We start from the raw sequence: 27,421 nt of genomic DNA, 5'->3' as shown, positions 1-27,421 counted from the left end.
GTTATAATAATGAATTGTAACCTACTGGAAAGCAGAGGCACCACACAATAAATTTCTATATAAGGTAATATTACTGGTTCTGCCATCGAGTAGAGTAACGTCTGAGTGTGTTTCCCAATCAGAAAAGTGGGCATCACAGGGGCAACTGAACAATTTCGCTTGAGAATCACCATGGTCGCACTTGGAAAATATAAAGGCAGCAAATGTTCCGGGGTGCTTTTGCAGGGGGAGCCTCTCCCAGAGTCTGGATGCACACTGAGGTTCCCTATGCACGTAGGCATCTCGGCCACCTACCCCTACCCCGTACCCTGTGCTCCTGGCCCATCTGGCCTTGCAGTCCACTTTCTCCTCACCCACGCGCCCGAACGCACTCCTCCAGGGCTACCAAGTTCCAAGGTAGAGCAGGGCTCAAAGCAAGCCATCCCGGGTCAGCTTAGGGCAGCTCTCCCCAGCTTCGCCAATCGTGGAGAGGGGTTGCCCCGGGACCCCTGCAGGTGACAAGAATGACTCAGCAGGGTCCCGGCCTGGGACGGAGACAAGAACGCCGGGGTAGGGCCAAAATTCTCTGCAGTTGGAGAGGCCGCAAATCATTTTAAAGACCCAAATACGCGAACAAACGAAAATGTAATTCAAGTCAACTTCGGGCCGTTGGCGGCCTGTGCCAGCACAGGCCGCAGGTTTAGCCTAACAGGGAGGCCCGGCGGCTTCAGCAGTCGAAAACGCCCGCGGCCTCTGTAAAAGATTCCTTTCGCCTCCAACGAACCCCACCTCCACTCGACCGGGCCCCAGGAAAAGTCAGTCGGCTGGAAAGGAAACCTTTCAGGGTGCACAGAATTGCATGCCCGTGATTATCGGGGAGACTTTGAGGGCACAGTAATCTCTCGAGACTAGAAACCATTTTCCTCTCTCGCTGTGAGATTTTGCTTGGCTAAGCGGCGGCAGTCTCCCTACCCCCCTCCCACCCCATCGCTTCGGCCTCTGCAAGCAGCCACGCCCCGTGGCCTCGGGGCTCGCAGCCCCCGCGCCGCTCGCACGCCGCGCCCCCATCCGCCCCACCCCCGCGCGCCCCCATCCGCCCCCGCGCCGGGCCCTGGGAGCGCTGGGCGAGTCCTCGCGCCTGCGCTTCGCCAACTTCCTGCCGCGGAACGCCCCGCCCACCCCCAGAAGCCCGCCTCCAAACGCCGCGTGAACCCGCCTGCCGCACCTCATTGGTCAAAACCATGGAGCCGTTGGCTCCCAGGCCCGCCTCTCCACCGTCTCTCACTTTTCCCAGGGCGGATGCGCCTGCGCTCAGCTGCCTGGGCGGGCTGGGAGGCGCGGGTTGAAAAGTCTCGTTCCAAGTTTGGAGAGAGAGAGAAGAGCGCCTCAGACCTCGGTACCCGCGAGCGGGGAGGAGGCAGGAGAGAAGGACGCAGCGTCTGGGGAGCACCCAGGCTGTAAGACGGAGCTCGCGCTTCGAGAGCTAGAAGTGGACGCGCCTGGGCGAGGCAGGAACGCCTGTGGTTGGGCTGCTGTTGGCTAGCGAGGGGAGTCCGAGGCGGCGGCGAGGGGCGAACGACCCGACGCAAGATGGCGAGTAAAGAGAGTAAGAGGCCCTGCGGGGCGGCGCGCGCCGGGACCGCGGGGGGCGGCGGGCGCGCGAGGCCGCGGCACGCGCCGGCGAAAGGCGCGAATTGGCGTGAGGAGCAGGGGGCGGGGCCGGGCGCGAGGCTAGGCGCGCGCCTCGAGGGGCCTACGCTGGACGGGACCGCGGCGCGGAGGGCTCTGAGCACTTCCGGAGCCGGGCGCGGGGCCGCGGGTTGGGCCCCCTTCCCTCCCCCGCCCCCCCAACTCCCCTCCCCCCTCCGGCGGCGGCGCTCCCTCCGGCGCCCTTGGCTCTCGGGCGGAGGCGGCCTCCACCGCCGGAAAGCGGGCACGGCAGCTCCTTCCACGCGCGCGCGTCGATCGCTTCAGGGTCGCGGCCCTTGTCCGGGGGATTCTGGAACACGCCGGCCTATGGCTGCTGACGCGGGCTTCGTGGGAGCGGAGGCCGCTCCTGGTGGGGGATGGAGGGAGCGGGCCGAGGGGTTTCTGCTACACGTGGATTCGGCTCCCCGGGTGGGTCGTGGAGCCCCTGTACGTACGAGTCGTCATCTTAGAACAGGTGCGAACAGCTGTAACTGGCAAAACAGAATCGTTGTCCGTGTAATTACTCAATTCTGTACACACAAGCGGTATTGACTTCTAGGTGCAAAAAATAAGCTTCCTGGTGTTAATAAATATTTTCTCCGCGTTCTGGAAGAGCAGTTAGTTTGCGTCCAAATTAGATGTAAAGCTAAAGAGTAGGTTAGGTGTGGCCATCTCGAGGTGACCTCCAGTATCTGTGTACAGATTCTGACTTCGATTTCTCTCAGCCGCTTAATTGTATGGGCTTTCTCCAAATTTCAGTGTTTGAAGATACTGTGGAGGAGCGTGTCATCAATGAAGAATATAAAATCTGGAAGAAGAATACGCCGTTTCTGTATGACCTGGTTATGACCCATGCTCTTCAGTGGCCGAGTCTTACCGTTCAGTGGCTTCCTGAAGTGACTAAGTAAGGGTTTCTGGCAACTTTTACTTTGCGTAAATTTAGCTATTGTCCTGAATTTCCAAGTTTCAGCATTTTACACATAGAACGTGAGCGTGTAATCAATTTAGCCCTTGGATGAACTGGCAGGTGGTTTTTATTCTCAAAACTTAAGTGATTTGTGGGATGATTTCTGACATGTAAGCGTGGGTGTAAAAGGGGGTAAAGAATGTGTGCGTTTAATGATATTTGTAGAAAACACCTAACATATTTGATGTTTCTTGGGTTTCAATACAGAGCAGCATTTTGGGGGGCCCTAGACTAATGGATTTCTTTAAAACTTTATTGAAAAATAGAATATTTACAGGAAAAGTGCACAAATCGTAAGCATACGGCTTGATGGATTTTTACAAAGCGAGCACACTCATGTAATCAGCCCCCAATATGAATAGATTTTAATGGACAAAGGGGAAAAGAATTTAGCAACAGTTCACTGAAGAAAAGAGGTTATTGGCTAATAGCGTGGAAAACACTTTGAGGTTGTTGTTGGTCTTCATAAGAGTGTTCTTTTCGGCTGTTTCTTAAATTTCTCTGGTAATAAGTGCTGTCATTATTGAACATTTAGAATAGGGTATGGTCCATGTGAAGAGTTTTGTGTCCTGCTAATTTGGTTTAATACTCAACAGTACTGTGATTTTATCCTCCTTGTACTGTGGTGGAAACTGGGATAGAGCTAAGTAACATCCCCAAGATCACACAACTGGTAAGTGGTGAAGTGGGATTCTGAGCCCAATCTGGGTGCCCCAGAGTTGAGGTAACTCCTGTACTAGACTACCTTTCTCATATGCTTGCACTTTTTCTAGTAGGAATTTGGCCATGAACTTTAAAACTATTCAATTTAGGTAATGTGAGTATATGACTTAATGAGGATTGACGACACTAGTCTATGAAGGGGATTTTGTGACAAGTTATGAAAATACGAGCAAGTTAATTGTATTTAATTTTTTTAAGTTTATTTTGAGGGGGGGGAAGAAAACATGAGTGGGGGAGGGGCAGAGAGAGAAAACTCCAAAGCAGGCTCCACACCATCAGCACAGAGCCCAGTGCAGGGCTGGAGCCCATGAAACTGTTAGACCATGAGCCGAGCCGAAATCAAGAGTCTGACACTCCACCGACTGAGCCACTGAGGCACTTCAAGACCCAGTTAATCTTATAAGATAAAATAAAGGTCAGACTCCCATATGCAAACATTGTCCTACATACAGGTAGGGGCTTCCATTGGGGTTCCCAAAAATTGCAGTGTAAATATACAGATGTGGGAAGAGTAGCCAAGAAATAAATAATGGAGACTTCTAAGCATTGACATAACACTTTTGAGCATCAAATACCTGAAGGTATTCAGGTTCTCCTTTAGAGTACCATGTACATTTGACTCTGTGTATTTCTGTTAAGTAAATTAAAAACTTTAACAGCTTAACTTGTATTCTCTTGGATCTTTCTGACCTACCTGAACAGTAGAAAACAGCGGGGGTGGGTGAGACTGTAAGGTTAGAGACCTGAGTTTGAATCCTGCCCCCTACTTCTCAGTACCCAAATTAGGGCAAGTTGGTCAATATCCATTCCCAAGTCGTCTGATGTGTAAATGGAGGTGCTCTAGGTTCTGACTGCCTGTATTTGAGGGCATTAAATGAGATTAGGCACTGTTAAAGTGCTGGCACAGAGTAAGTACACAGTAAGTGGTGACTGATGCTGATTTTCCCACCCCATTGTTGAGAAATAATTTATTAGAGTGTAGTAACTTTCTCCATTTGGATTTCAGTGCAAACTGCTTACTCGAGTCTTTTAAAAATATTATCTGTGATATGTTTTGTGTAGCAATTTTAAAAATGATCTCTATGTTCTTAGCCCAGATACTGCTTTTTTTTTAAGATTTTTATTTTCTTGGGTTTTTTTATAATATAGTTTGGGGGGAGGGGCAGAGAGAGAATATCAAGCAGGCTCTGGGACTTCAGCACAGAGCCTGATGTGGAGCTCCCTCCCACCAGCTGTGAGATCACGATCTGAGCCAAAATCAAGAGTCAGACGCTTAACGAACTGAGCCACCCAGGTGCCCCAAGATTTTTAAGTAATCTCTACACCCAATGTGAGGCTCGAACTTACAACTCCAAGATCGAGAGTTGGATGTCCCACTGACTAAGCCAGCTAGGCATCCTCCCAGATACTGCTTGCATATGAACACTTAGGAACAGAACAGAAAATACCTTAAATTATGTATTCCATGGTATTCTTTGCATTACAAAGAAGTGGGGTCTGGTTGTGGGGTGTGCAGTGGCTCTGGGAATGCAAGAAAATGCCAGCCAGCCTGCCTACATTCTTGGATGTTGAGGATAGCTATGTGGTGCTTTGCAGGATTCTGTTTGGGTATAAGGGAATGTGACTATGTTTTGTTACTATATGGAACAGTGGAAATATTGGCTGCTCTTACTGCCTGGGTCTTTGAGGAACTAGACTCTGGTCAACCTCATAAGGCCTGCCTTCTACCTACATACTTCCCAGTAACTACTTGTACTTTCTAAGCTATTGTCCTTAAACTGAGTTCGTTAGTTGTCCACATAGTGGATTTGCCTTGTAAAAATTTTCATTTAGGTATTTTTAAGAAATAATTTTAGGGGCGCCTGGGTGGCTCAGTTGGTCGGGCGTCCGACTTCAGCTCAGGTCATGATCTCAGTCTGTGGGTTTGAACCCCGCGTCGGGCTCTGTGCTGACAGCTCAGAGCCTGGAGCCTGCTTCAGATTATGTGTCTCCCTCTCCCTTTGCCCCTCCTCTGCTCATGCTCTGTCTCTTTCTGTCTCAAAAGTAAATAAAAACATTAAAAAATTTTTAATAAAAGAAAATAATTTTATTCTGTATCTTTTATTCTTTTTAGTTTTTTTTAAATATTTACTTATTTTGAGACAGAGGGGGAGACACAGAATCTGAAGCAGGCTCCAGGCTCCAAGCTGTTAGCACAGAGCCTGACGCAGGCCTTGAACTCAAGAACCGCGAGATCATGCCCTGAGCTGAAGTCGGACACTTAACCGACTGAGCCACCCAGGCACCTCTAACCCATATCTTTTATTAGATAATTTCCTAAACATATTGAGACTAACTTAAGTCTTTACCTAAAACGCTTTGTAATCATTCAAATTCAGATGGTACAAAGTGCATAGAGTAAAAAAAAAATAAATCCCCTTTCCATGTCCCCTATTCTCTTGGTCTCATTACCCAGAGCAGAGACCGTCATTTTTTTTTTTAACTCTTCCTGCCAGAATAAAATACATTACACATATCTCCCCTCTATCTTTTTTATAAATTAAAAAAAATGTTTTTATTTATTTTTGAGACACAGAGACAGAGCATGAGCAGGGGAGGGGCAGAGAGAGAGGGGGAGACACAGAATCTGAAGCAGGCTCCAGGCTCTGAGCTGTCAGCACAGAGCCCGAACTCGCAGACTGTGAGATGACCTGAGCTGAAGTTGGACGCTTAACCAACTGAGCCACCCAGGTGCCCCTCCCCTCCATCTTTTTTTATGTAGCAAGTTATTCACTTGACTTTTCAATTGGTGGTTTACATGGGAGACTTTTTCCTATCAGCATGCTTAAATATACTCTTGGGTTTTGGTGGGTTTTTTAAGTTTGTTTATTTTTGAGACAGGGAGTGAGAGCCTGTGGGGGGTAGAGAGAATCCCAAGCAGGCTCCGCATTGACAGCACGAGGAACCGAACGAGGGGCTTGAACCCACAAACCCGGGAGATCATGACCTGAGCCAAAATCAAGAGTCTGACACCTAACTGACCACCCAGGCTCCCCAATACACTCTCTTGTTTTAAGGCCTCCACAGAATGCCATTTATGGATATACTATAATTTATGTCACCAGTGCCTTATTGATGGATATTTAGGTTGTTGTCAGTCTTTTGCCGCTAAGACAGTGCTCCTGAGAATAATAACCTTGTGACAATCTGTTATTGTTAGAGAAATTTCTTAGCAGTGAAGTCAAAGTGATCAAAAGATGCTGGCGCTGCAGAAGGACAAGGTCTTTTAACATTAGTGCTTCTGTGGCTTTAGGTGCCTCCAGCATTGGAGGGAAACCTTGTAATATTGATTGGTTCAGGAAAATAGGTTTGTATTTTAATGATGGAGATGAAAGGATTTACAGGGAAAAAGAAAAATCCTTATATGGTTATAGTGTTAGGGAAAACCCAAATTGAATTTAGAGTCGAGGAATTTTTCAGGTCCTCCATTCCATGTTGGGACCGTGCTCCTTAGAACCTGTTATTTCTGTTTAACCCTATGAAAAGTGACTTCCTTTTATGTCAGCCTTAACATTGCTCTGTGGTGCCTCCTTTCTCCCAAGCATTTCCATTTCTTTTCAAATGGTTCTACTGAGATATGTTGAAGTTCCCTTTTGTTTTGAATTAGTATTCCCTGTACAGAACAGATTTCGTTTTGTCTAAGTCCTCCTAAAGTACAGTTGCTTTGAGTCTATTTTCTAGGTATGTTTTTTTTTCATTTAAACTTAAGTGGGTGAGTGCTCCCATGCATTGCCTCTCCCTCCCCATGTAAGTTCACCTAAGATGGAACTATCTTTTTTGATAGCCATATGCTGTTCTTGGGCACTGAACATACATCAACTAAGACTCCTGTCTTTTTTCAAACAACCTGTTATTGCTTAACCATGGTTGCTTTGTTCTGGTTTTGGAGTTGTATATGTACTTATTGTTCTTTTTTATTTTAAGCCAAATCTTAGTAAAATCTCACCATTTTAAAATTAAAAAAATTTTTTTTAATGTTTATTTTTGAGAGAGAGAGAGAGAAAGAGAGAGAGAGAGACAGTGTGAGCGGGGGAGGGGCAGAGAGGCACAGAATCCAAAGTAGGCTCCAGGCTCTGAGCTGTCAGCGCAGGGACAGACATGGGGCTCCAACTCAAACTGAGATAATGACCTGAGCTGAAGTCGGACACCTAACTGAGCCACCCGGGTGCCCCTCGCCTTGTATTTTTTAAGTTATTACTAAATTACATTCATAGAAGCAACCCTCACACCTCTTTTAAAAACCACTAAATCCTTTCAACAACTAAAATTTAGGAACAAACATAAATAGCCTAACTTGTCTAGTGTTGGGGCCCAGAGCCGTACATCTTGGCCCTCCAACATTAAGCACCGTGAACGTCAATAAAGCGTTTTCTCATCATGCCATTTGCCCTCATAACCTGTTTTTTAGGTGAAGACACTGAGGTCCACAGGAAGTTGTGATTTAAGGAATTGCATATAGCTAATTTTAGTTTGATTCAGGATTTAAACCCAGTTTTTTGGACTCGATGCTTAAACTTAACATTCTATCTTGTCTCTTACTGGAAAATTAGGAATATCTAATGTACTAAGTTGGAAGATATTTTTTAAGTGAGAAGTCATGATTATGGGTATGGAGATTGGTAATGGATTGCATTTGTTAGTAACTGGTTTCCTGTAGGATTAGTGTGACTTATTTTCTTTCCTAAACAGACCGGAAGGAAAGGATTATGCCCTTCATTGGCTAGTGCTGGGGACTCACACATCTGATGAGCAGAATCATCTTGTGGTTGCTCGAGTCCATATTCCGAACGATGATGCACAGTTTGATGCTTCCCACTGTGACAGTGAAAAGGGTGGTAGGTATACCATATATTCTATTGGTGTCTGAGGGAGTGTGCCTTTTTCTAGTTATATGTTATTACAGTTTTCTACTAATCTCTTTTGGCTCAGCAGTTTAACTTTTAGGACTTTATCGCATAGAACTACTTGCTCACATGTGCACAAAGATTTCATGATATAACATTATTTGTAAGATGGAAAAATTAGGATCAATTTAGCAACCCAGATGTTAGTTCATAGGAAATTGGTTAAACACATTATGGTATGTTTGAAATACCGTGCAGCAATTGTTAAGAATGAGGTAAATATGAAATTTTACACAGACTCACAAAGAATGAGGCAAGTCTATATGCTCTTGTATGGAAAGATGTCCAAGATAAATCGAGTAACTTCTGTGTGATTATAGTACCAATTTTGGTAAAAGGAATAATATGTGTTGCGTGTGCATAGGAAAAAGCAGGCATACATACCAAACAGTTTACAGTGGTTTTTCTATGGAAGCTATTGACTTCCTTTTTTACCCTGTCAAACCTATATTCCCTTGATTTGGTATTCCCACCATCACCCAAGTTTGGTCATTGTGCTAGAGGGACTCACAATACTCCATAGCAAATTATACTCATGGCTAAAATTTGTTACAGTAAAGAATACAGAGGAGAAGCAACAGGAAAAAGATACGCATCAGGGAGTCTAGGGAGGTCTGGCACAAGTCTCGTCCAGGACCGCACACGATGTACTTTCTCTCTGGCAGCAGACGACAGGGACATGTGCGGAATCTCTCTCCCCTGCCCAGAGAAACCCATTTGAGTGTCTGGATGTGAGGCTGGGGTGGGGGGCGGTTCACAGGCACATCCTGCTGGCAGCCAGTTAAGACAGCTGAAACTCAGGACCCCAGTAATGAAACCAGGTGCATATCGTCAATCTTGATGTTTGTGCATAGCGACCCTGACAAACTGGTACAGCATGGTCTGTTGCTCCAGGTGTACACCACAGAACCATCAGTCCATCAGTAACGGAAAGAACATTCTGAGGTCTGTGTTCCCAGGACTCGGCCAGGGGTCATTCATGGTCCCAGTGTCCCTCAGAGCGGCGAGGGCTCAGCAGCCAGACCTGCTGGGTTAGTGCTTTCTGCACAGCCCTAAAAGGTTTCATCTTGACATTTTAAGGAATTTGCTTTAATTTTTTTCTTATTGAAAATAAAATATTTTATAGCTAAAGTCTTGCCACCCCATACCCCTTTCCTGACCTGCTTTCCTTGAAGACTTTATCACTGTGTCCTGAAAATCAGTGTGCCATTTTTAACTGTTATTACTCATACAGTAGTAAATATCAAGGGTTTTTTACAGCTTGTTTTATGCGATAATGTGTGTGTGTACCATGTAGATGCCTGTCTCCTTTGAACTGCTGTTTGATGTTCCACTGTGATTAAACCTTACTTCATTCATTGTTCAACTGGGGGCAGTTGGATTACGTGTATGTGGTATTTTGCATTTACAAATGGTGCTTCGGTGAACATCCTTGCCATGTCTCCTTATACACATGTGGGAAGATTTATCTAGTGGAGTGGAATTGCTGAGTCGTATGGTGTATTCACTGTCCACTTAAAATAGTAGAAAACTATCTTCCAAAATGATTTACTCCATTTGCCACTCCCATAATTCACAGTCCGTTTCCCTACAACTTTATGCGTTATTTCTGTAAATATTGTTATAATCAGAAATTTTTAGTGGCTTTTAATCCTGAAGTATGTGTTTATTGGACCCTTGGCTTAAGAATTAGTCCCTCTGCATAACCTATGGATATATGAAGTTACTGAAGTCACTTGTTCAGTATATTCTAACAAGTGACTGAAGTAATTCAGTTAATACCTCTTTCTGTTTTCAGTTACAGTATTTTGTAATGGATACTATTATTACAATAGTGGGGTTTTTTTTCAAATTTTTGAGTTTGAGAAAACAAAGCCCTTGTGTTCGAAGTAAATCTTACCTAGAAATCCATTTTTTTTTTTTTTTAAAGAGGAGAGCTGTTCAGGTTGTAATAAGTAAAGGAATTGGGGGACTTGAGTGTCTTTATATAGAAGTGTTAGAGCTGTTAGAGTCCATAAAGGGAGGGGGGTTGGGTGGTGGGTTGAAAATCAAAGTTGGGGCAGGTTTGGAGCAGTGTCAGGATCAGGAGGGGTGGTCTTTGCTAGGGAACATTTCTCCCATTGACATGATGGAAAGGGAAGTGCTGAGAGGGAAAGAGGTGATTGTATATGGTTGTGTGGGAGTAGCTGTGGGGAATGAGAGATGATTTTCAGCCACACGGAGTAGTAAGCTCTGTTTGCCACGGAGAAGAATGGCTGAACACCGATACTAAACCATGGGAGCCAGTGTTCATTAAGCATTCCCATATAGCAAGAGCTGGCTGAAACTGAGAAATGGTTTGCTGCTTTCGGTTTGTTTCCTCCAGGCCCTGGCCAGTCTGTTTTACTTGTTACCTCCCTGGCTCCATTAGGCATTTGAGTTGTGATTCCCTAACCCGAGACACAGGGTGAACAAAAAAGGAATGGACAAAGAAGTAGCAATATAGGTCAGGAAGAAATGATACAGTTATAATGAGCCTCCCAACGTTTTAAGTGTCAGCAACTATTCAGGTTTTTAATCTATGGGCACAAAAAAGAAAATGTTCTCATTTGTCCTTATCTGCTTAGATGTTCTCTACTTGTATTCTTTCTGCTATCATCTTGCTGCTTTCTCAGAGGTTCTTCTACTTTTTATGTGACTTTGTTACTTTTCCAAGGCCTTTTTAATAACTACTCAACACTATAGTCTTATGCACACGCCAGATAGGTTAGCCCCCTCGTTTTAGCTTTGGCACTCCACTAGCAGTTGAATTAGGTGTGCTGGTGGAGCCAGCATATTTGTGTCTTAGAGTTGAGTTGGGGGTTAGCTAGTATGGATTTCTGATTTTAGGAATAATTACATCCTCTTCACAACTGAAAGAGGCCAGTTTTTAATTATTCTAAATCCAAGGTGAAACTTAACTTGCAGAAAATAGTGTTATCATTTTCCATTCCAAATGGGCTTTGAGAATAAATTAATTTCAAGTGGCAACTGAACCCCTATTTTTGGGTTCTCTGGTTATGTTGTATTCTGTTAAAATTTGTTGGGTGTATTAAAGTAAATGACTGGTGAATTTTAATCGTAAGTGTATGTTTATTTCTTTCTTCTCACATTAGAATTTGGTGGCTTTGGTTCTGTAACAGGAAAAATTGAATGTGAAATTAAAATTAACCATGAAGGAGAAGTAAACCGTGCTCGTTACATGCCGCAGAATCCTCACATCATTGCTACAAAAACACCATCTTCTGATGTGCTGGTTTTTGACTATACAAAGCACCCTGCTAAGCCAGGTATGTAGTAATGAAATCAGGCCATTGCTCCAACATTTTTGAAACTAGTGTACTCTATGGTTTTTAAAGGTTTAAACATTTTGGGAGTCTATTAACCGTCCTCAAAATTCAGTTGATTGAACAGAAGGACCTCCCGGCAGGTTATGCTCCTGGCTAGGGTTTATCACCGCAGAAGATACAGAGCAAAAAGCAGGAAGAAAAGATACATATCAGGCAGAGTCCAGAGAGGTCAGGCGCAGGCTTCTGAGTCCTTCCCCACCAGGGCCATACGGAACGTGCTTTTTCTCTAGCAGCAGACCACAGGGGCATGTGATAAATGTCTCTGCTCAGGGAATCCTGTTTGAGTCTCTGGATCTGGCGTTTTTTATAGAGGTCTAGTCACATAGGCACATCCTGCTCTGACCTGCCATGCTGAGGGAAACTCGGGACCCTAGCAGTGAAGCCAGGTACATCATGAATCGCCAAACAATCCTGCAAGTCTTGACAAGCTGCTACCGCATGCCTCACTGCCCTGGGCGTACACAACCTCATGTCAGTGATGACGATTTTTGTGAGGGTCACATTCCTAGGGGGTGGCTAAGGGTCAGTCATGGTTGCGGGCTACCCTGGGTACGTGCAAGGGCTGAGCAACCAGACCTGCCGTGTTAACTCTTTCCTCACAAGAAAGTTGTAAACAGTTTGATCCATGGGAGGGTTGCTGCCGCTCACATTTGAGGGAACAGCTGTAGTTTTCAGGGGTTTGTGTCGGAGCTAGTGCTAGGTTTTGCAAAGGAACTAGTCATTTTATGGTCATGAGTCTTGGTTTGCATTGAGTATTTGCAATGAAGCACAGAACAGCTTTTCAGGGTGGCTAGGGGTCAGACCAAGTCCTAAGTCGTCATTCATATGTGGTGTTTTCCAGGCATTATAATGAACGTTACGGCTCATTCAGTGAGGAATGAAAATCGCTTTTACTAGTTCTGATAAACAGAAAATCACTTAGTAGTTAATGTGTTTCTTTTTCTCTTTAGACCCAAGTGGAGAATGTAATCCCGATCTTCGGTTAAGAGGCCACCAAAAGGAAGGCTATGGTCTTTCCTGGAATTCTAATTTGAGTGGACATCTCCTGAGTGCATCAGACGACCATGTGAGAAACTTACTCTTCCCAATCTCCTGTCCTTAAAGACTGTCAGGGAGAGTTCTGCACTGCAGGAGGTGTTCTAAGATAGTGCTGCTGATTATTGTGATAACATTTTTACAGGATTTAGAGCAATGGTTATCATATCGCCCTGGTGGAGCCTTGGGATTCCACAGAGCTCTTTTGAAGCAGCCTTAGACTAGAAGGAAGGTGGGCAAAAGGTGTCCCATTATTTAAAAGTATATCTAATGGAAACAATGAAGTGTGAGACCTGACAAATAGAAATTACATTGAAAAAGCTTTTTTATTTAAGAGTACATTTCACTGGGTTGTCGTATATTCACAAAGCTGTGCAATCTTCACTACTAACTCAAACATTTTCATCGAATGTCACAAAAAGAAACTCTTGACCCATTAAGTAGTCACTCCCCACTTCCCCAGCTCCTGCCAACCACTAATTTACTTTCTCTATAGAGTTGTCTATTTTTTCATTTTTATAATTTTTTAAATGTGTATTTATTTTTGAGAGAGAGCGTGAACAGGGGAGAGGCAGAGAGAGAGAGGGAGACACAGAATCCAAAGCAGGCTTCAGGCTCCAAGCTGTCAGCACAGAGCCTGATGGAGGGCAGGGCTCGAACTCCCAAACCTCGAGATCATGACCTTGAGCCGAAGTCAGACACTTAACTGAATGAGCCACCCAGGCACCCCTAGAGTTGTCTATTCTTGGTAATTCATATAAATGGAATATGTGCTTTTTTTCCTGTCTGGTTTCTTTTTTTTAGCATAAGTTTTTCAAGGTTGATCCATGTTGAAGTATAGGTCAGTACGTCACTCCTTTTCATGGCTGAACAACCAGTTCATCGGTTGATGGACATTTGGGTTGTTTCTACTTTGGGCTTTGTTTTTTTTGTTTGTTTGTTTGTTTGTTTTGCTTTGCTTTGGGGCTATTTTGAATGATGTTGGCTGTGAACATTTTTGTACAAGTTTTTGTGTGGATGTAGGTTTTCATTACCTAGGGGTGGAAATACTGGGTCATATGGTAATTCTGTGTTTAACTTTTTGAAAAACTGCCAGGCTTTCCCACGGCAGCTGCATCACTTCACATTCCTACCAGCAGTGTGTACCCCAGGGTTCCAGTTTCTTCACATCTTCCTCAGCACTTGTTATTGTCTCTTTTTTCTTAGAGCCATCCTTGTTGGTGTGAAGTGGTATCTCCTTGTGGTTTTGATTTATATTTCTCTGATGGCTAATGATTTTGAGTATCTTTTTATGTTTTTATTGGCTGTTTATAGATCTTCTTTGGAAAAGTATTGTATTCAGATTCCTTGTCAAATTTTAAATTTTGTGGTTTTGTTTTGTTTCGTTTTGTTTTTTTTATTAGAGAGCACAAGCAGGGTAGGGGCAGGGAGAGAGAGGAGGAGACCCAGAATCTGAAGCAGGCTCCAGCTGTCAGTGCAGAGCCTGACGCGGGGCTCAAACCCACAGAATGTGAGATCATGACCTGAGCTGAAATTGGACGCTCAGCTGAGTCACCCCGTGCCCCTTAAATTTCGGGTTTTTTCTTTTAGTGAGTTGTCAGAATTGTTTTTATTCTGGATACCAGTCCTTTATCAGGTGAGATTTGAAAAGATTTTCTCCCACTCTGTGGCTTGTCTTTTCACTTTTTTGGTGATGTCCTCCAAAGCACAGAAATAATTTTGAGTCCAGTTTAGTTTTTATTTTTGTTACTTGTGCTTTTGGTATCCTAAGAAACCATTACATATAATCCAACATCACAGAGATTTACATCTATGTTTTCTTCTAAGAATTGCATACTTTTAGATCTTGCGTATAGGTGGGTCCTTTATCCATTTTGAGTTTAGTTTTGTGTGTGGGGTAGGGGTTCATGTTCCTTTTCTGCATGTGATTATCCTGTTTTTCTGGCACTGTTTGTTGAGGAGACTAATATTTACCTATTGAGTTGTCTTGGCATCCTTCATACAAGTATCTTAAAGGTACCACACAAATGCAAAGTGATCCTGTTATTATTGTAGATCAGTGTTTGTAGCATTCTTTTTTTAAATTTTTTTTAAATGTTTATTTTTGAGAGAGACAGAGCACATGAGAGGCAGAGGGGCAGAGAGAGAAGGAAACACAGAATCTGAAGCAGGCTTCAGCCTCTGAGCTGTCAGCACAGAGCCCGACATGGGGCTCGAACTCACGGACCGCGAGATCATGATCTGAGCCGAAGTCGGTGGCTTAACCGACTGAGCCACCCAGGCGCCCCCAGTGTTTGTAGCATTCTTGCCACCTGCAGCTCCATACATTCCTTCATGGAACCCATACTGTAAGCAAAATGTGTTTGCTATGACTGCCCCCAGAGTTGAGAGTAGACTTCTGGAGCTTTTGAAATCTTTTATAACTTGGCCACAGGTTCTTTGCCTTCTTCCTTAGTATATCCTCCTGCCTAGAACAGGACCTGTCACATCACAGACCTTCTTTATGTTTCTACTGGTCACAATTTCTGTTGATGTTTTTCTAAATATTTAAGGCAGATAATTGGCCCAGTCAAGATTCTTTAGCTGCAGGCAATTGAAACCAACTCTGGCTGATGGCAGACAGAAGAGGAATTTATCAGAAGGACATTGGGCAGGGTAGCTCACAGAATTGCTGTAATGGCTAGAAAATGGTCCAGAACGGAGAGGAGAGGTCAGATCCACAACTCAGAGATCAGGCTGGTAGATGTTATATTCCACTCCCTCTTCCCCACGCTTGCAGTCCTGACAACAGATTTCCCTGTTGATGGTCACAGTTCAAAATCCTTGTCAGACTGCTGGAGCCGACATCATGTCCCAGTCACAAGGGAGGCTGGGAAGCAAGGTCTCCCTTAGTTCTCCAAAGGGAGGCTTTCCTCCCCTTCCCTCAAAGTGGGTGTGATAGAGTCTCCAAAACAGGGAGGATGGGTTATACTCAGTAACTTAATTACTAGTGCCTTTTGAAGACACTAGGCTGGGAGTTGCTAGTCATAATAAAAGCTGACATTTCCCAAGGGCTCTGCATGTGCCAGGCATCTTGCTAATCTTCCCAGGATCCTTCTGAAGTGAGCAGGGGAGGATGGCAAGAGCTCTGCATGTTCCTTTCTCTTCAGTGCTTGTAAATTTTGCATCTGAGTGTGTACGTATCAACAAAGGCTAAGGTGTGTGTGTTATGTAAAACTACTTTTTTGTTCATGGGTAAATAGCTGCTACTGGGAAATAGCTTTGTTGCTGAAACTCAGATAAGAAAGTGATTTTTTTTAACTTTTTTTAATGTTTAATTTTTTTTTTAACATTCATTTTTTTGAGGGAGACCACGCAAGCGGGGGAGGAGCAGAGACAGACTGAGACACAGAATCTGAAGCAGTCTCCCGGCTCTGCGCTGTCAGCACAGAGCCTCATGCGGGGCTGGAACCCACAAATTGTGAGATCATGACCTGAGTCGAAGTCAGATGCTTAACCGACTGAGCCACCCAGGCGCCTCCTCGAAAGTGATTTTAAAAGAGATGAATCCCATGGCGCGCCTGGGTGGCTCAGTCAGTTAAGTGGCCGACTTTGGTTCAGGTCATGATCTCGCGGTCTGTGAGTTCAAGCCCCGCGTCGGGCTCTGTGCTGACAGCTCAGTGCCTGGAGCCTGTTTCTGATTCTGTGTCTCCCTCTCTCTGACCCTCCCCCGTTCATGCTCTGTCTCTCTCTGTCTCAAAAATAAATAAACGTTAAAAAAAAAAAAAACTAAAAAAAAAAGATGAATCCCATACCAGTGTCAGTGGTATTACTGCAAATATACCTTAGTGGACTTACCTTTGTCTTAAATTGTTTGGATGATAATCATTGCCCTATATAGCTTACAATGTTTTTTTCATAAACAGTATGTCTTTCCTCTTTGTGATGGTTGTCAATAGAAGACTCCACTCCCAGAGCCTGCTGATCTGTGATCTTTGAGGCCTGTGGCCTCTCCTTGGGTTCTGCTGATATTTTGAGGAGTACACTGTGGGGATCTGTCTGCAGGCCCTAAGGTTTGGCCCCTCAAAGTAGCCTAGTTGGGGTTTCTGGGCTATCCACCTGTCTCACTTTCTAATGTGCTATAGTGGTTTCTGCTGTGAAGTGAGACTTAGCCTCTTTGCTTTTTTAAGAGGCATGTTTTAGTTTTAATTCCCAGTCTCCCAACCTTGCTTGAATTTTTAGGATGTGAATTTCTGTTCAGTAGATATGGAATGTTGGGCTCTCAGTGTTGCATTGTGTAATCTAGATGAATTTTAGACACTTGCCTTTTAGATACTTGACTGTATCTAGGTGGAAACTCGAATGTGATTGTCTCTTGCTGCCATCATGCTCGGTTTCCCCGTCCCTGTTACCATTTCCTTTCCTTGCCCCTGCATCTCAGATCATGGAAGCTATACTACAACCATACACTCTTCTGTTTCTGAAGCTTTACTTTTATTTACATTTCCTCTGCCTCGTGTTTATTTCTACCTCTTATATAGGTAAATAGTTTTCTTAAAGTTTATTTAAATAATCTCTACACCCAGCGTGGGGCTCGAACTCATGACCCTGAGATCAAGAGTCGCATGTTCTTCCAACGGAGCCAGCCACGCGCCTATAGTTAAATAATTTTTTAACGAAGGTTATTTGTTTTTTCCTTCCTTTAGACTGTCTGTCTGTGGGATATAAATGCAGGACCAAAGGAAGGCAAGATTGTGGACGCTAAAGCCATCTTTACTGGCCACTCAGCTGTCGTAGAGGATGTGGCCTGGCATCTGCTACACGAGTCATTATTTGGATCTGTTGCTGATGATCAGAAACTTATGATGTAAGGTGGAAGGTTCAGTGGGGTCTTCGTATATGGGTGTCCTGTATGAGACCATCAGTGATTCTGGTGGCCTGTGGTTTGATTTTTTTTTTTTTAAGCTCTATACTGGCGTTAAAAACTTTAGTGAGGTAGAATTGACATACAAGAAGCCATATAATGGCTGTTTTTGCATAGAAGTTACTGTGCTATATGAATGAACATAATTTTTATTTGAAAAAAGTGTAAATGTGAAGAAACGTGCTTGGTAGCGTAGTGGTAAATAACAAAATTGGGAGTCAAGGTGACTTTGAAGATGAGCGCTAAGAATGATTGCATCAGGTCACAGCCACAGGGCTGCGCTCAGTCACCTGTCATGTGTTTTATCTCGTAAACTAATATCTGAGGCTAATATGGCCAGATAGTAAAATTTGACAAGGCTAGGTTGTAGGAATCAAATTATTACATCATTCTCTACAGAGTAGTTGGCGTATGCTTGAAATAGTTGGTAATTAAGACAGGAATCTAATCAACACGAAACCAGGAATGATAGCCTTAGTTTATTTTCCGTAGGTTTAGAATATGTCCTTTAGTGGCTGGAAGTCCGATGGCAGCTCTGTATGTGGTTGGGGTGTCTCTAAAGGGGCGAGCATAGCGGAGATAGGGTGGTGTGGAGCAGTGTGGACCTGGAAACGAGTGTGAGCGCGAGTGTGAGCGTGTGACAAGCTGGGGAGGGTCGGGTGGCTTCCTCTTGTGCTGTGTGCCTCGTACCTTTGTGTTGTAGATGGGACACCAGGTCCAATACCACCTCCAAGCCGAGCCACCTCGTGGACGCTCACACTGCCGAGGTCAATTGTCTGTCGTTCAATCCCTACAGCGAGTTCATTCTCGCAACTGGCTCTGCGGATAAGGTTTCTAAGTTTTTGTATATTTGGTGTTTATGGACCCAGTTGCCTTGTTCTATAATCAGATACTCTAAAATTCTTCTGTGAAGTGGAGAAATGAATTCCTTTTCATTTATTTTTTCTTCAGACTGTAGCTTTATGGGATCTGCGTAATTTAAAATTAAAACTCCACACCTTTGAATCTCATAAAGATGAAATTTTCCAGGTACGTGACAGTTTTCTGGTGTCTCTGTCAGGTTTTTACTAACTTTTGGATGGGGGCTATTTAAAATTTTTTTGCTTTTATAGCAGACATGGTATGTATATATATTTTTAAGTTCCTCTTCTAGGTTAACTAGTGGGAAGTACCTTGGAGCTCTGTGAGATTATTACGTTAGAAGTAGAAAAGACCTTGCAAAACAGGATCAGTTTAAAAATTGAAACCCAAGGATTCTTCAGTTAAGGTATCCAGTGTGGGTGGGTCCTCTAGTGAAACAAAACAAAACAAAACCTTGTATGTGGTTTCAAATGGAGATTTGGATAGGCTTAAGATGCACTTCATTGAAAAGTTTACAAGATTCTGGGATGGTTATGGGGCCGAATAAGTTTATGGGGATTTCTAGCTGAGGTCCCCTGTATTGGGAAGTGTGGTCCTTCTCGGGGGGCAGGCCAGGGAGATGGGCCATTTAAGAGCACGTGAAAGGCTAGGACAAGGAAGGAGGGCCGCAGGCCACAGAGAGTATTGCAGAACAGGACATGGGAAAATCTCGAGGATTAGAAACTATCCACAAATGTAGGAACAGATGATTCTTTACACTTCCAAATCTGTATTACTTAGGTCCACTGGTCTCCACATAACGAAACTATTCTGGCTTCAAGTGGTACTGATCGCCGCCTGAACGTGTGGGATTTAAGGTAACTCACAATCTGGTGACGAGAAACTGCAGAAGTATGTTAATCTGGCAGATGATGTAATAATAAACTAGAAAGTAGTTTGCTAACCCCGGTTTAATAAGCCAAATATATTAAAGCAACTTTCATGTACCTTCCTTAAGAGTCTTTCTTCTGTGAAATAGAAATGAATCAGCAAATGGACTGCAAACTAGATTGATCAGTTTTTTTTCTGTTGATATTCAGGCATGAAGTTGGGGGGAGTGTGTGGTTTTAATATCCAGATAATTGTATTGTGGACACTCTTGCTGTAGAAAGGGGGTGTGGATGCTAGCTGTTCACGTCTCACTGGAGCTCACGTGATGCCTGCACTCCTCGAGTGTTTTTACCACTTGCTCTTCGGTGCTTTCATTGGTTCATTTGGAAGAGCTGAGCTCCCACTGTGGGCTGTGTAACTGCTGGGGATACACTTGGGAACAGGATAAGCGCAGCCCATGCTGTGAGAGAGCTTATGTTCTTCTGGGACTCAGTATTTTATAGTTTCTTCCAATTTTATTGTATTTATTTTAAGTTCTTCTGAGAGAGATAAAGAGCGAGCGGGGGAGGGGCAGAGAGACGGGGGAGAGAGAATCCCAAGCAGGCTCTGTGCTGTCAGCGCAGAGATCGTGACGTGAGCCGAGATCAAGAGTTGGACTCTCAACTGAGCCACCCAGGCTCTAGTTTCTCCCAGTGTTTAAAGTCCCTTGATTTTTGAGTAGCTATTCGAAGAATTTCAGATTCCTTTATTTTTTTTGTCTGAACCTTTAGACCCATTTAAAGGTGTTCAGTTATATATATTTCTAAGATGTTATTATCCTAAGTTTAAATCATTCAATTACCAAAAGATAACTGGTTTTCTACCTTCATTTAAATGTATTGCTTTGAAGTGGACTGAGTTTTTAGTTTATTAAAACTAAGGCCACCTTAATTACAGAGACAGGCAGGTCCTTCAGTGTAGAGGACATAAACACTGTGGAATACAGTGCTCGTATTCTAAACATCTGATGTCCTGTGTTCATGTGCAACAAACTCTGGCCATGATAGAATCTTGGAAATGTAGACGATCTTTAAAGCAGATATATGACTATGTTCAGTTTTATTTGAAAACAATTTTAGTAGTAAAATTAGAAACTTAAAACTAGTGGTTGTATGGAGTGATGCAGCTGAATTGTCCCTATAGGTGCCTGTAATAAATTTGCAGGCATTATAAAATTTCTTCTTAAAATTCTTTCATGACTTGCATACTGTTAAAATTACATTAGATAAAATTATGGATTAAAATGGTCAGCGTTAGGGACACCTGGGTGGCTCAGTCGGTTGAGCATCCGACTCTTGATTTCAGCTCGGGTCATGATTCTGGGGTCGTGAGATCGAGCCCCATATTGGGCTCTGCATTGTCAGCATGGAGCCTGCTTGGGATTCTCTCTCCTCTGTCTCTATCCCTTCCCTATCTGTTCATATGTTCATATTCTCTCTCTCTCTCTCTCTCTCTCTCTCTCTCTCTCTCTCTCTCTCTCTGTCAAACATTTAAAACAAAACAAAAAGGTCAGTGTTAGCAATTGGTACTCCTGACTGGAGGATAAACAGAATTGTCTAGCAGTCCCATGTGTTTGGTTTGAGTTTAATGGGAAGAAAAAGTATCACTTGGAAGGTTGTGTATTTCGGCTGCTTTTTCAGCAGTTATTACTAGCTAAGTCCACGTTGGGGCTAGATACCAGGGCTGATATTTGGTGTGTAAAGAGATTTCACTGTTGGGCCTGCTGGCAAATTCTACAAATGGAATTTAAGAGAAGGAAAAAAAAAAAAACAGCCTTCCCTTGACTGATGTGTTGTTTCACCTTTTAAATCCAATGCAGTAAACAACCACAGTTAAGAATAATGAATTGTATTTATTTGAATATTGAATTGTAAATTAACTTTTACTAGCCATTTCATTGTGGGGTCTTCAGTTACGAACAGCTCTTAAATCATTTACAGGAAGTAAGCATCCCATCCTTCCACCAGTAATTAGTAGAGAAACTGTCATGGATACGGTATAGAAGTTGTTTCTAGCGTGTGTTTTAAGATGTGTTTTGTGGGCTGATGCTGGTTTTGCAAACATTCTTCCCATTACAAGAATTCCAATAACGAGAGCATTATATTCTTTCTTAATAGCAAAATTGGAGAAGAACAATCAGCAGAAGACGCAGAAGATGGGCCTCCAGAACTCCTGGTATATTTTGGCTTTGTTATGCAAGATGAAATGTTATGTGCAGATCGGACAATTTGTTATTGATCCATGTATCTGGAAAATAAGTCAGAACTTCAAGCGCTAGCTCTTGAAGATGATTTCAAATTGGAGGTCTTAAAGGTTATTGTGATTGGGTTTTGACATTTATTGAAACTAGTAAAAAGAGCACAGTAGGTTTTTACGAATGTTTCACTAAGAACCAGTTGGGTTCCTGGGAAATAGTGTAATTTCTCACTGATTCCCGACGGTAATATTTCTGAGGGTTTTTTTGGGGGTGTGGGGGGTAGGTATTGATACTCAGCAATACTTCCCACTATCTAACCATATAGACATGTTTTAGTGACCTGAGTTTTTGAGGTCCCTGCCCAGAAAATGAAGACATTCTCGATCTTGTTGGTGCCAACATGGTCTACCATCTCTCTCCTACTCCTAGTTGAATCACTTACATCTCCTTGGCCCTTGGGAGGTTTCTGTGGTGTGTCTGTCTTGTCGGTCTTCGTCCTTTAAGTCCCTTTCCTACTAAGCATGGCCAGACTTCACAGTGGTCCGTCCTCACTCTGAATCCACGTTCGTTTCCACCAGTTACTTGGCACATAGTCACTCATTCCTCTGTAACGTGTTTTTAGTTCCTAGGCCAGTACTCAGTTTTAGTATACTTGTGCTTTGCCCACCACTTTTAAAAGAAGATGCTCGCTAAACCTCCGTGTTGCACGGACGTCCAAGATCCCCTTCCTCCTTGTCCGATGTGTTCCCATGCCCACCAGCAATGGCAGAAAGTGGCAAAGGGGTATAAGGAGACTCTCACGTGCTAGCATGTTCTGTGTCCTGCTGATTAAAGGATAGCATTTCTTAAACTGTCGTCCTAGACAGATGATAGCACCTAAATGGTTTATTCTGTATTGAGTGGCTTAATCTAAAGTCTGTCTTGGGATGCATGGCTTCGTGGTTTTAAAGTATTTTCTAGCTGAGTCGTTGCTACAAGATGTTTTCGCCCAGCTGTTTGTACTTAATTTTGGTAAAACCTTCATTGAGATACAGTTCACCTATTTAAACTGTGTAATTCAATGGTTTTTAGTATGTTCACAGAATCGTACAACCATTGCCACAAATCAGTTTTAGATCATTTCCCTTTCAAACAGGAACTCTGTCCGCTCCCGGTCTGCTCCTTTCCTCAGCCCTTGGCAACCAGTGATCTACTTTGTGTCTCTAGATTTGCCTGTTCTGGACAATTCCTAGAAATGGAATATAACGTCTTTTGTGACTGATTCGTGCACTTAGTATGTTTTCAAGATTTCCAGCTATTTTTGGATACCCTGTATCTTATGGTTCTAGAACAATTTTGTAGTTCTTGAGGAAATCACTAGATTTTGCTCCTTTGACAAGAGAGCCTGAAATCAAGGGACATTTACTTGTGGTAAACTGGATACTATAATTTTAGTGTAACAGGATCTTGATTTGAGAACTCCTTTCTGTATTCCAAGCCTGTGGTCTGAACATACTTTCTCTTATGTCCCCCTTAACGTGATTTTGAAAAGCTGTTTTTTTCCTATTGTTTTTAAACTGAAAAAATTATTAGGTAAAATAGTTACCTTGCTTGTAACCTAATTGTCAAACGAGTCAAATCAGACTTGGTCAGGAACTGTGACTTTGTTCAAAATCGTGTATTCATACTGTCCTCGTGAGAATGGTTTCTTCTGATTCTTCTGAGGTAAGGAAAGCCCAGTACTCTCTCATGAGGCTGTGTCTTGTAGGAAGTGAGCCTCTGCCCCCTTCACTTCATAGCAAAGCTCTCTGCCTGGCTTTTCTGGGGCTTTGCTTTTAGAGCCCCCCCCCCCCCCCGGCCCAGGTTGGTGGTGGTGGTGGTTCTTAATCCCCACCTTGAGTGATGCGCCATGGAAAGATTGAGGGTGGCTGGGAGGTGTGCCTTTCTTTTAGCAAGGGGAGAAGGGGCACCTGGGGGGGCCCTACAGAGAAGAACCAGGAGACTCCTCAGGTGGGCCAGTTTTAAGAATGTCTATAATAGAACATTATGGAAATTTATTGCCTTAAATATTGGTACCTAACTACATACATTTGATAATGAGGCTGAATTAACGTTAAATGTATTAGGTATGGAAATGGCAGTGCGGTTGTGTAGGAAAATACCCTTACTTTTGGGTGATGTGTGGTGAATTATTTAGGGGTGGGTCAGCAGGTGTGTCTGTGTAGGGAAACACACGTTAACATTAGTATTTGGGAAATGTAGGTGGAGGGTGTCCAGGCATTCACTGTTATGTTCTGTCACCTTTTCTGAGGGTTTGGAAATTTGCAAAATAAGTGGAGGGTGGATTTTACTAAGCCTGTAAACCCCTCCCTCTAAACCTCCGTTGCAAGACTGATGCTCTGGAAACTTAAGATACGAAACAAAGGCTTTATTTTTCAACTCTTGTTAACAGTTTATTCATGGAGGACACACCGCCAAGATATCAGATTTTAGTTGGAACCCCAATGAACCTTGGGTCATTTGCTCGGTGTCTGAGGATAACATCATGCAGATATGGCAAATGGTGAGCTAAAATGTTTATTTTTCCTGAATGAAAAGGAGAAAGAAACTATTTACTCAAAGTATTTCTATTATAAGTTGTGCATATCACACCAAATACAGAAAGGAAACAATCTTAAAAGACTTTTGTCCATTTTAACAACAGTCTTTTAGTTCAGTTATGTACCTGTCAGGTCAGGAGAAACCCGTGTGTACCCGCCGCCCCCCCCCCCACAGCTGTGGACACGGCATCTGGTCGCTCTGCACGACCATTGCCCACTTCACCTGGGCTCTTGGCATCACTGCTGGATGTCTGGTGTCTGCTGTGTCATCATAGGCAGCATTTGCAGGGTACTGAGTTAGTTCTCTGGTGAGGAGTACTAAGTACCTGACCTTTCTAAGGCTCTGTTAACCAGCCAAACCTCTTAACTTCGGGGCTACTGCTTCATCCAAATGATGCTTGAAATACTTTTGGAAAACACTTGTTACGATAGGAATAAGCAGTACGTGGACAGCTAGGTATGGCGGTGCGATTTACACACTGGTGAATAAGAACACCACCTCAGGGGCGCCTGGGTGGCGCAGTCGGTTAAGCGTCCGACTTCAGCCAGGTCACGATCTCGCGGTCCATGAGTTCGAGCCCCGCGTCGGGCTCTGGGCTGATGGCTCAGAGCCTGGAGCCTGTTTCCGATTCTGTGTCTCCCTCTCTCTCTGCCCCTCCCCCGTTCATGCTCTGTCTCTCTCTGTCCCAAAAATAAATAAACGTTGAAAAAAAAAAATTTAAAAAAAAAAAAAAAAACCACCACCTCAGTGTGTCCTCATTAAGGTGTGGGGGGAAAACCTCTAACCTAAAAATTTCCAACACTGAAACCCATTGGCGAATCCTAAAGCGTAGACAGAATTATCTCATGCTGTTTTAGACAATTTTGTAAAAACGATGAGGCGTTTTTACCTATGCTTTTATTTGGTTGTCCTCTCCAGGCTGAAAATATTTACAATGACGAAGAGTCAGATGTCACAACATCGGAACTGGAGGGGCAAGGATCTTAAAACCCAAAGTACAAGAAACGTTTCTATTGAATGTAATGCTACACGAATGCTTGGTTTATCAAGCGCCAAAAAGGCATTGTATAGTAGGACATGTAAGTGGGATGGCATACGGCGTTCTTTACCTTCTGATTCTAGCACTTTCAAGTGAGCTATTGCGTACTGTATCATATTGTAGCTTTTAGGGAAGAAAGTTATGTTAAGAAAGAACATCACCGTTTTAAAATGCAAGTAGCAGGGTACTGCCTTTGATTCAACTATTTTAAGTCCTTGTTTTCTCAAACTAAGTGCTTGCTGTTCCCAGATATGCAAGAATAACTTTTACACTTTTTCCCTCCAACACTTGTTGATTGGCTTTGCAGAAATAAAGTTTTAAAATAAAGTCTGTTTTATTCTTTTAGAACCTGGGTAGGAGAGTATGTATGTGTGTGTCCGGTCTTGTGAGAAAGCTGGTACGTATGTGCCTTGAACTGACTTTCTCTCCAGGGTATGTGGACAATGTCCTACTGCAAAGGTAGGGAGAAGGTAGGTGTGTTCGTGGTCGATAGACTTGTAAACCCAGAACTACCCTGATCTTCCACGTCTCCCCACAAAAGCTTGATTGCTTACACGGCAGGGGTCAGCAAAGCGGACAAACCCAGGTTTGCCCCCCAACCTGTTGTGTAAGACTTGCCAGCTAGGAATGGTTTTTACACCTCATTTTTCTTAAATGTTTATTTTAGAGAGAGAGAGGGGTAGACGCAGAATCCGAAGCAGGCTCCAGGTTCCAAGCTGTCAGCACAGAGCCCGACATGGGGTCAAACCCACCAACCGTGAGATCATGACCCGAGCCGAAGTCGGACACTTAAGCAACTGGACCACCCAGCGCCCTACGCTTAATTTTACAAGGTTGTTTAAAAGGACGCAAATGGACTTTTACAAAGACTTTGTGGCCCGTTAAGTCTAAAATAATTACTACACCTGACTTGTTTGCTGGCCCCTCTTATATCTGTATGTGCTTAAGTACTTTTTTGCTCGTCTTCATAAATTAGGTAGTTCCTGGGGCACCTGGGTGGCTCAGTCGGTTAAGCGTCTGACTTTGGCTCAGGTCATGATCTCACGGCTCGTGGGTTCAAGCCCCATGTCGGGCTCTGAGCCGACAGCTCAGAGCCTGCTTCGGCTTCTGTGTCTCCCTCTCTCTCTGCCCTTCTCCCACTCATGCTGACTCTGTCAAAAATTAAAGTTCCTTCTCTGCCTGTTACACCTAATTCTCTTGTTCAAATAGGTACACCCTGGAATGTTCTAGGAGCAGTCAAGGCTTGGAGAAATGCACCATTTTGTTTTTTTAGGGCTCAACAGCAGCTAAACTTCTAGGATTTTTCTAGAGTCAAAGCTAAGGTACACACGGAGGCCTGCCACACGAAGTGAGGCTTCCACCCAGTCTCCACCCCTCCCAAGGCCTAAGAAACCAACTATCTACAGCTGTCTTTGGAATCCTCAGACACATTGTTAGACACATGGGGAACAAAATACAGAGAAGCCGTTAAATTTATCATACATATTTACTTCATCTATACAGAATCGAGTAGATAAAATCAGATTCACATTAGTGAAAAATCTCTACAAAATGTCTTTGAAAAGCAAAACAAGACTGCCTCTGAACAATTCGTATCCTCATGAAAGACGTGGGCTGTAAAAAATAAAGCAGTGTGTTTAGCACAAACTAGAAGATCTCTGCATCTTTTTTTTTTCACAGTTATTTCCATCTACAGTCTGAAAGAGGTAGATTTTTCTGCAACACCTGAGAATTGAATTGTGATAACCAGGTGTAATAAAGGCAGTTGCATACATAACTAAAAAAACACTGGTCTCAAGACCAAGAAATGTACTCCTAACAAGTCTGAGGGTGAAATGGTCCATGATCCAAGTATTCTCTACTCCTTGGAGTCTACCGCCACTAGAAATAATACACAGCAAGATCCCAGGATGGTGCAACAAATGCAACTGAAGTGAATTCGACATTTAAACCTTTTCTGGACCAGCCTAAGAGCATTACAGTGTTCTAGAATATGGTGGACACAGGGCGTGCTACAAAGCCACAACACTGAGCTGGTGAAGTGACAGCTTGGGGGTGGGGAGGAGATCTCAGAGGGTCCCATTTGTTTTGATTCACAGGGTAAGGGGAGGCAAGATTCTGAAAGGACACCTAGTGCATCCCAAGCAGAATCTACCTCCCTGAAATACCGTGATCGCATCTAGCTACAAATACATAGTAAGCCAAAAGCAGCAGGCCAAGTACTGTTA

At 43.6% G+C, this 27,421-nt stretch overlaps 2 protein-coding genes across 3 annotated transcripts in view; one reads left to right on the top strand and one right to left on the bottom strand.

The window, feature by feature from the left end:
* Positions 1 to 27,421, bottom strand: part of TXLNG (taxilin gamma) — a 92,142-nt gene that overhangs the window by 10,836 nt on the left and 53,885 nt on the right. The gene's annotated exons all lie outside the window — the stretch shown is intronic.
* On the top strand, positions 1,263 to 25,520 carry RBBP7 (RB binding protein 7, chromatin remodeling factor). Of its 2 annotated transcripts, none has more exons than XM_030304727.2 (12): positions 1,263 to 1,585; positions 2,428 to 2,572; positions 8,087 to 8,232; positions 11,436 to 11,609; positions 12,620 to 12,735; positions 17,390 to 17,550; positions 18,311 to 18,437; positions 18,559 to 18,636; positions 19,249 to 19,325; positions 21,495 to 21,552; positions 24,006 to 24,116; positions 25,073 to 25,520. In XM_030304727.2, the coding sequence occupies exons 1-12, from the start codon at positions 1,570 to 1,572 to the stop codon at positions 25,139 to 25,141; spliced, it is 1,278 nt and encodes a 425-aa protein (XP_030160587.1). In that variant the 5' UTR covers positions 1,263 to 1,569; the 3' UTR covers positions 25,142 to 25,520. The 2 variants fall into 2 exon arrangements, with proteins under 2 accessions (XP_030160587.1, XP_030160588.1); XM_030304728.1 differs by having other exon boundaries at positions 1,293 to 1,585; positions 11,463 to 11,609.

This window comes from Lynx canadensis, chromosome X, assembly GCF_007474595.2.
Source record: "Lynx canadensis isolate LIC74 chromosome X, mLynCan4.pri.v2, whole genome shotgun sequence".
Taxonomy (NCBI): domain Eukaryota; kingdom Metazoa; phylum Chordata; class Mammalia; order Carnivora; family Felidae; genus Lynx; species Lynx canadensis.
This window is presented reverse-complemented; position numbering and strand designations above follow the sequence as displayed.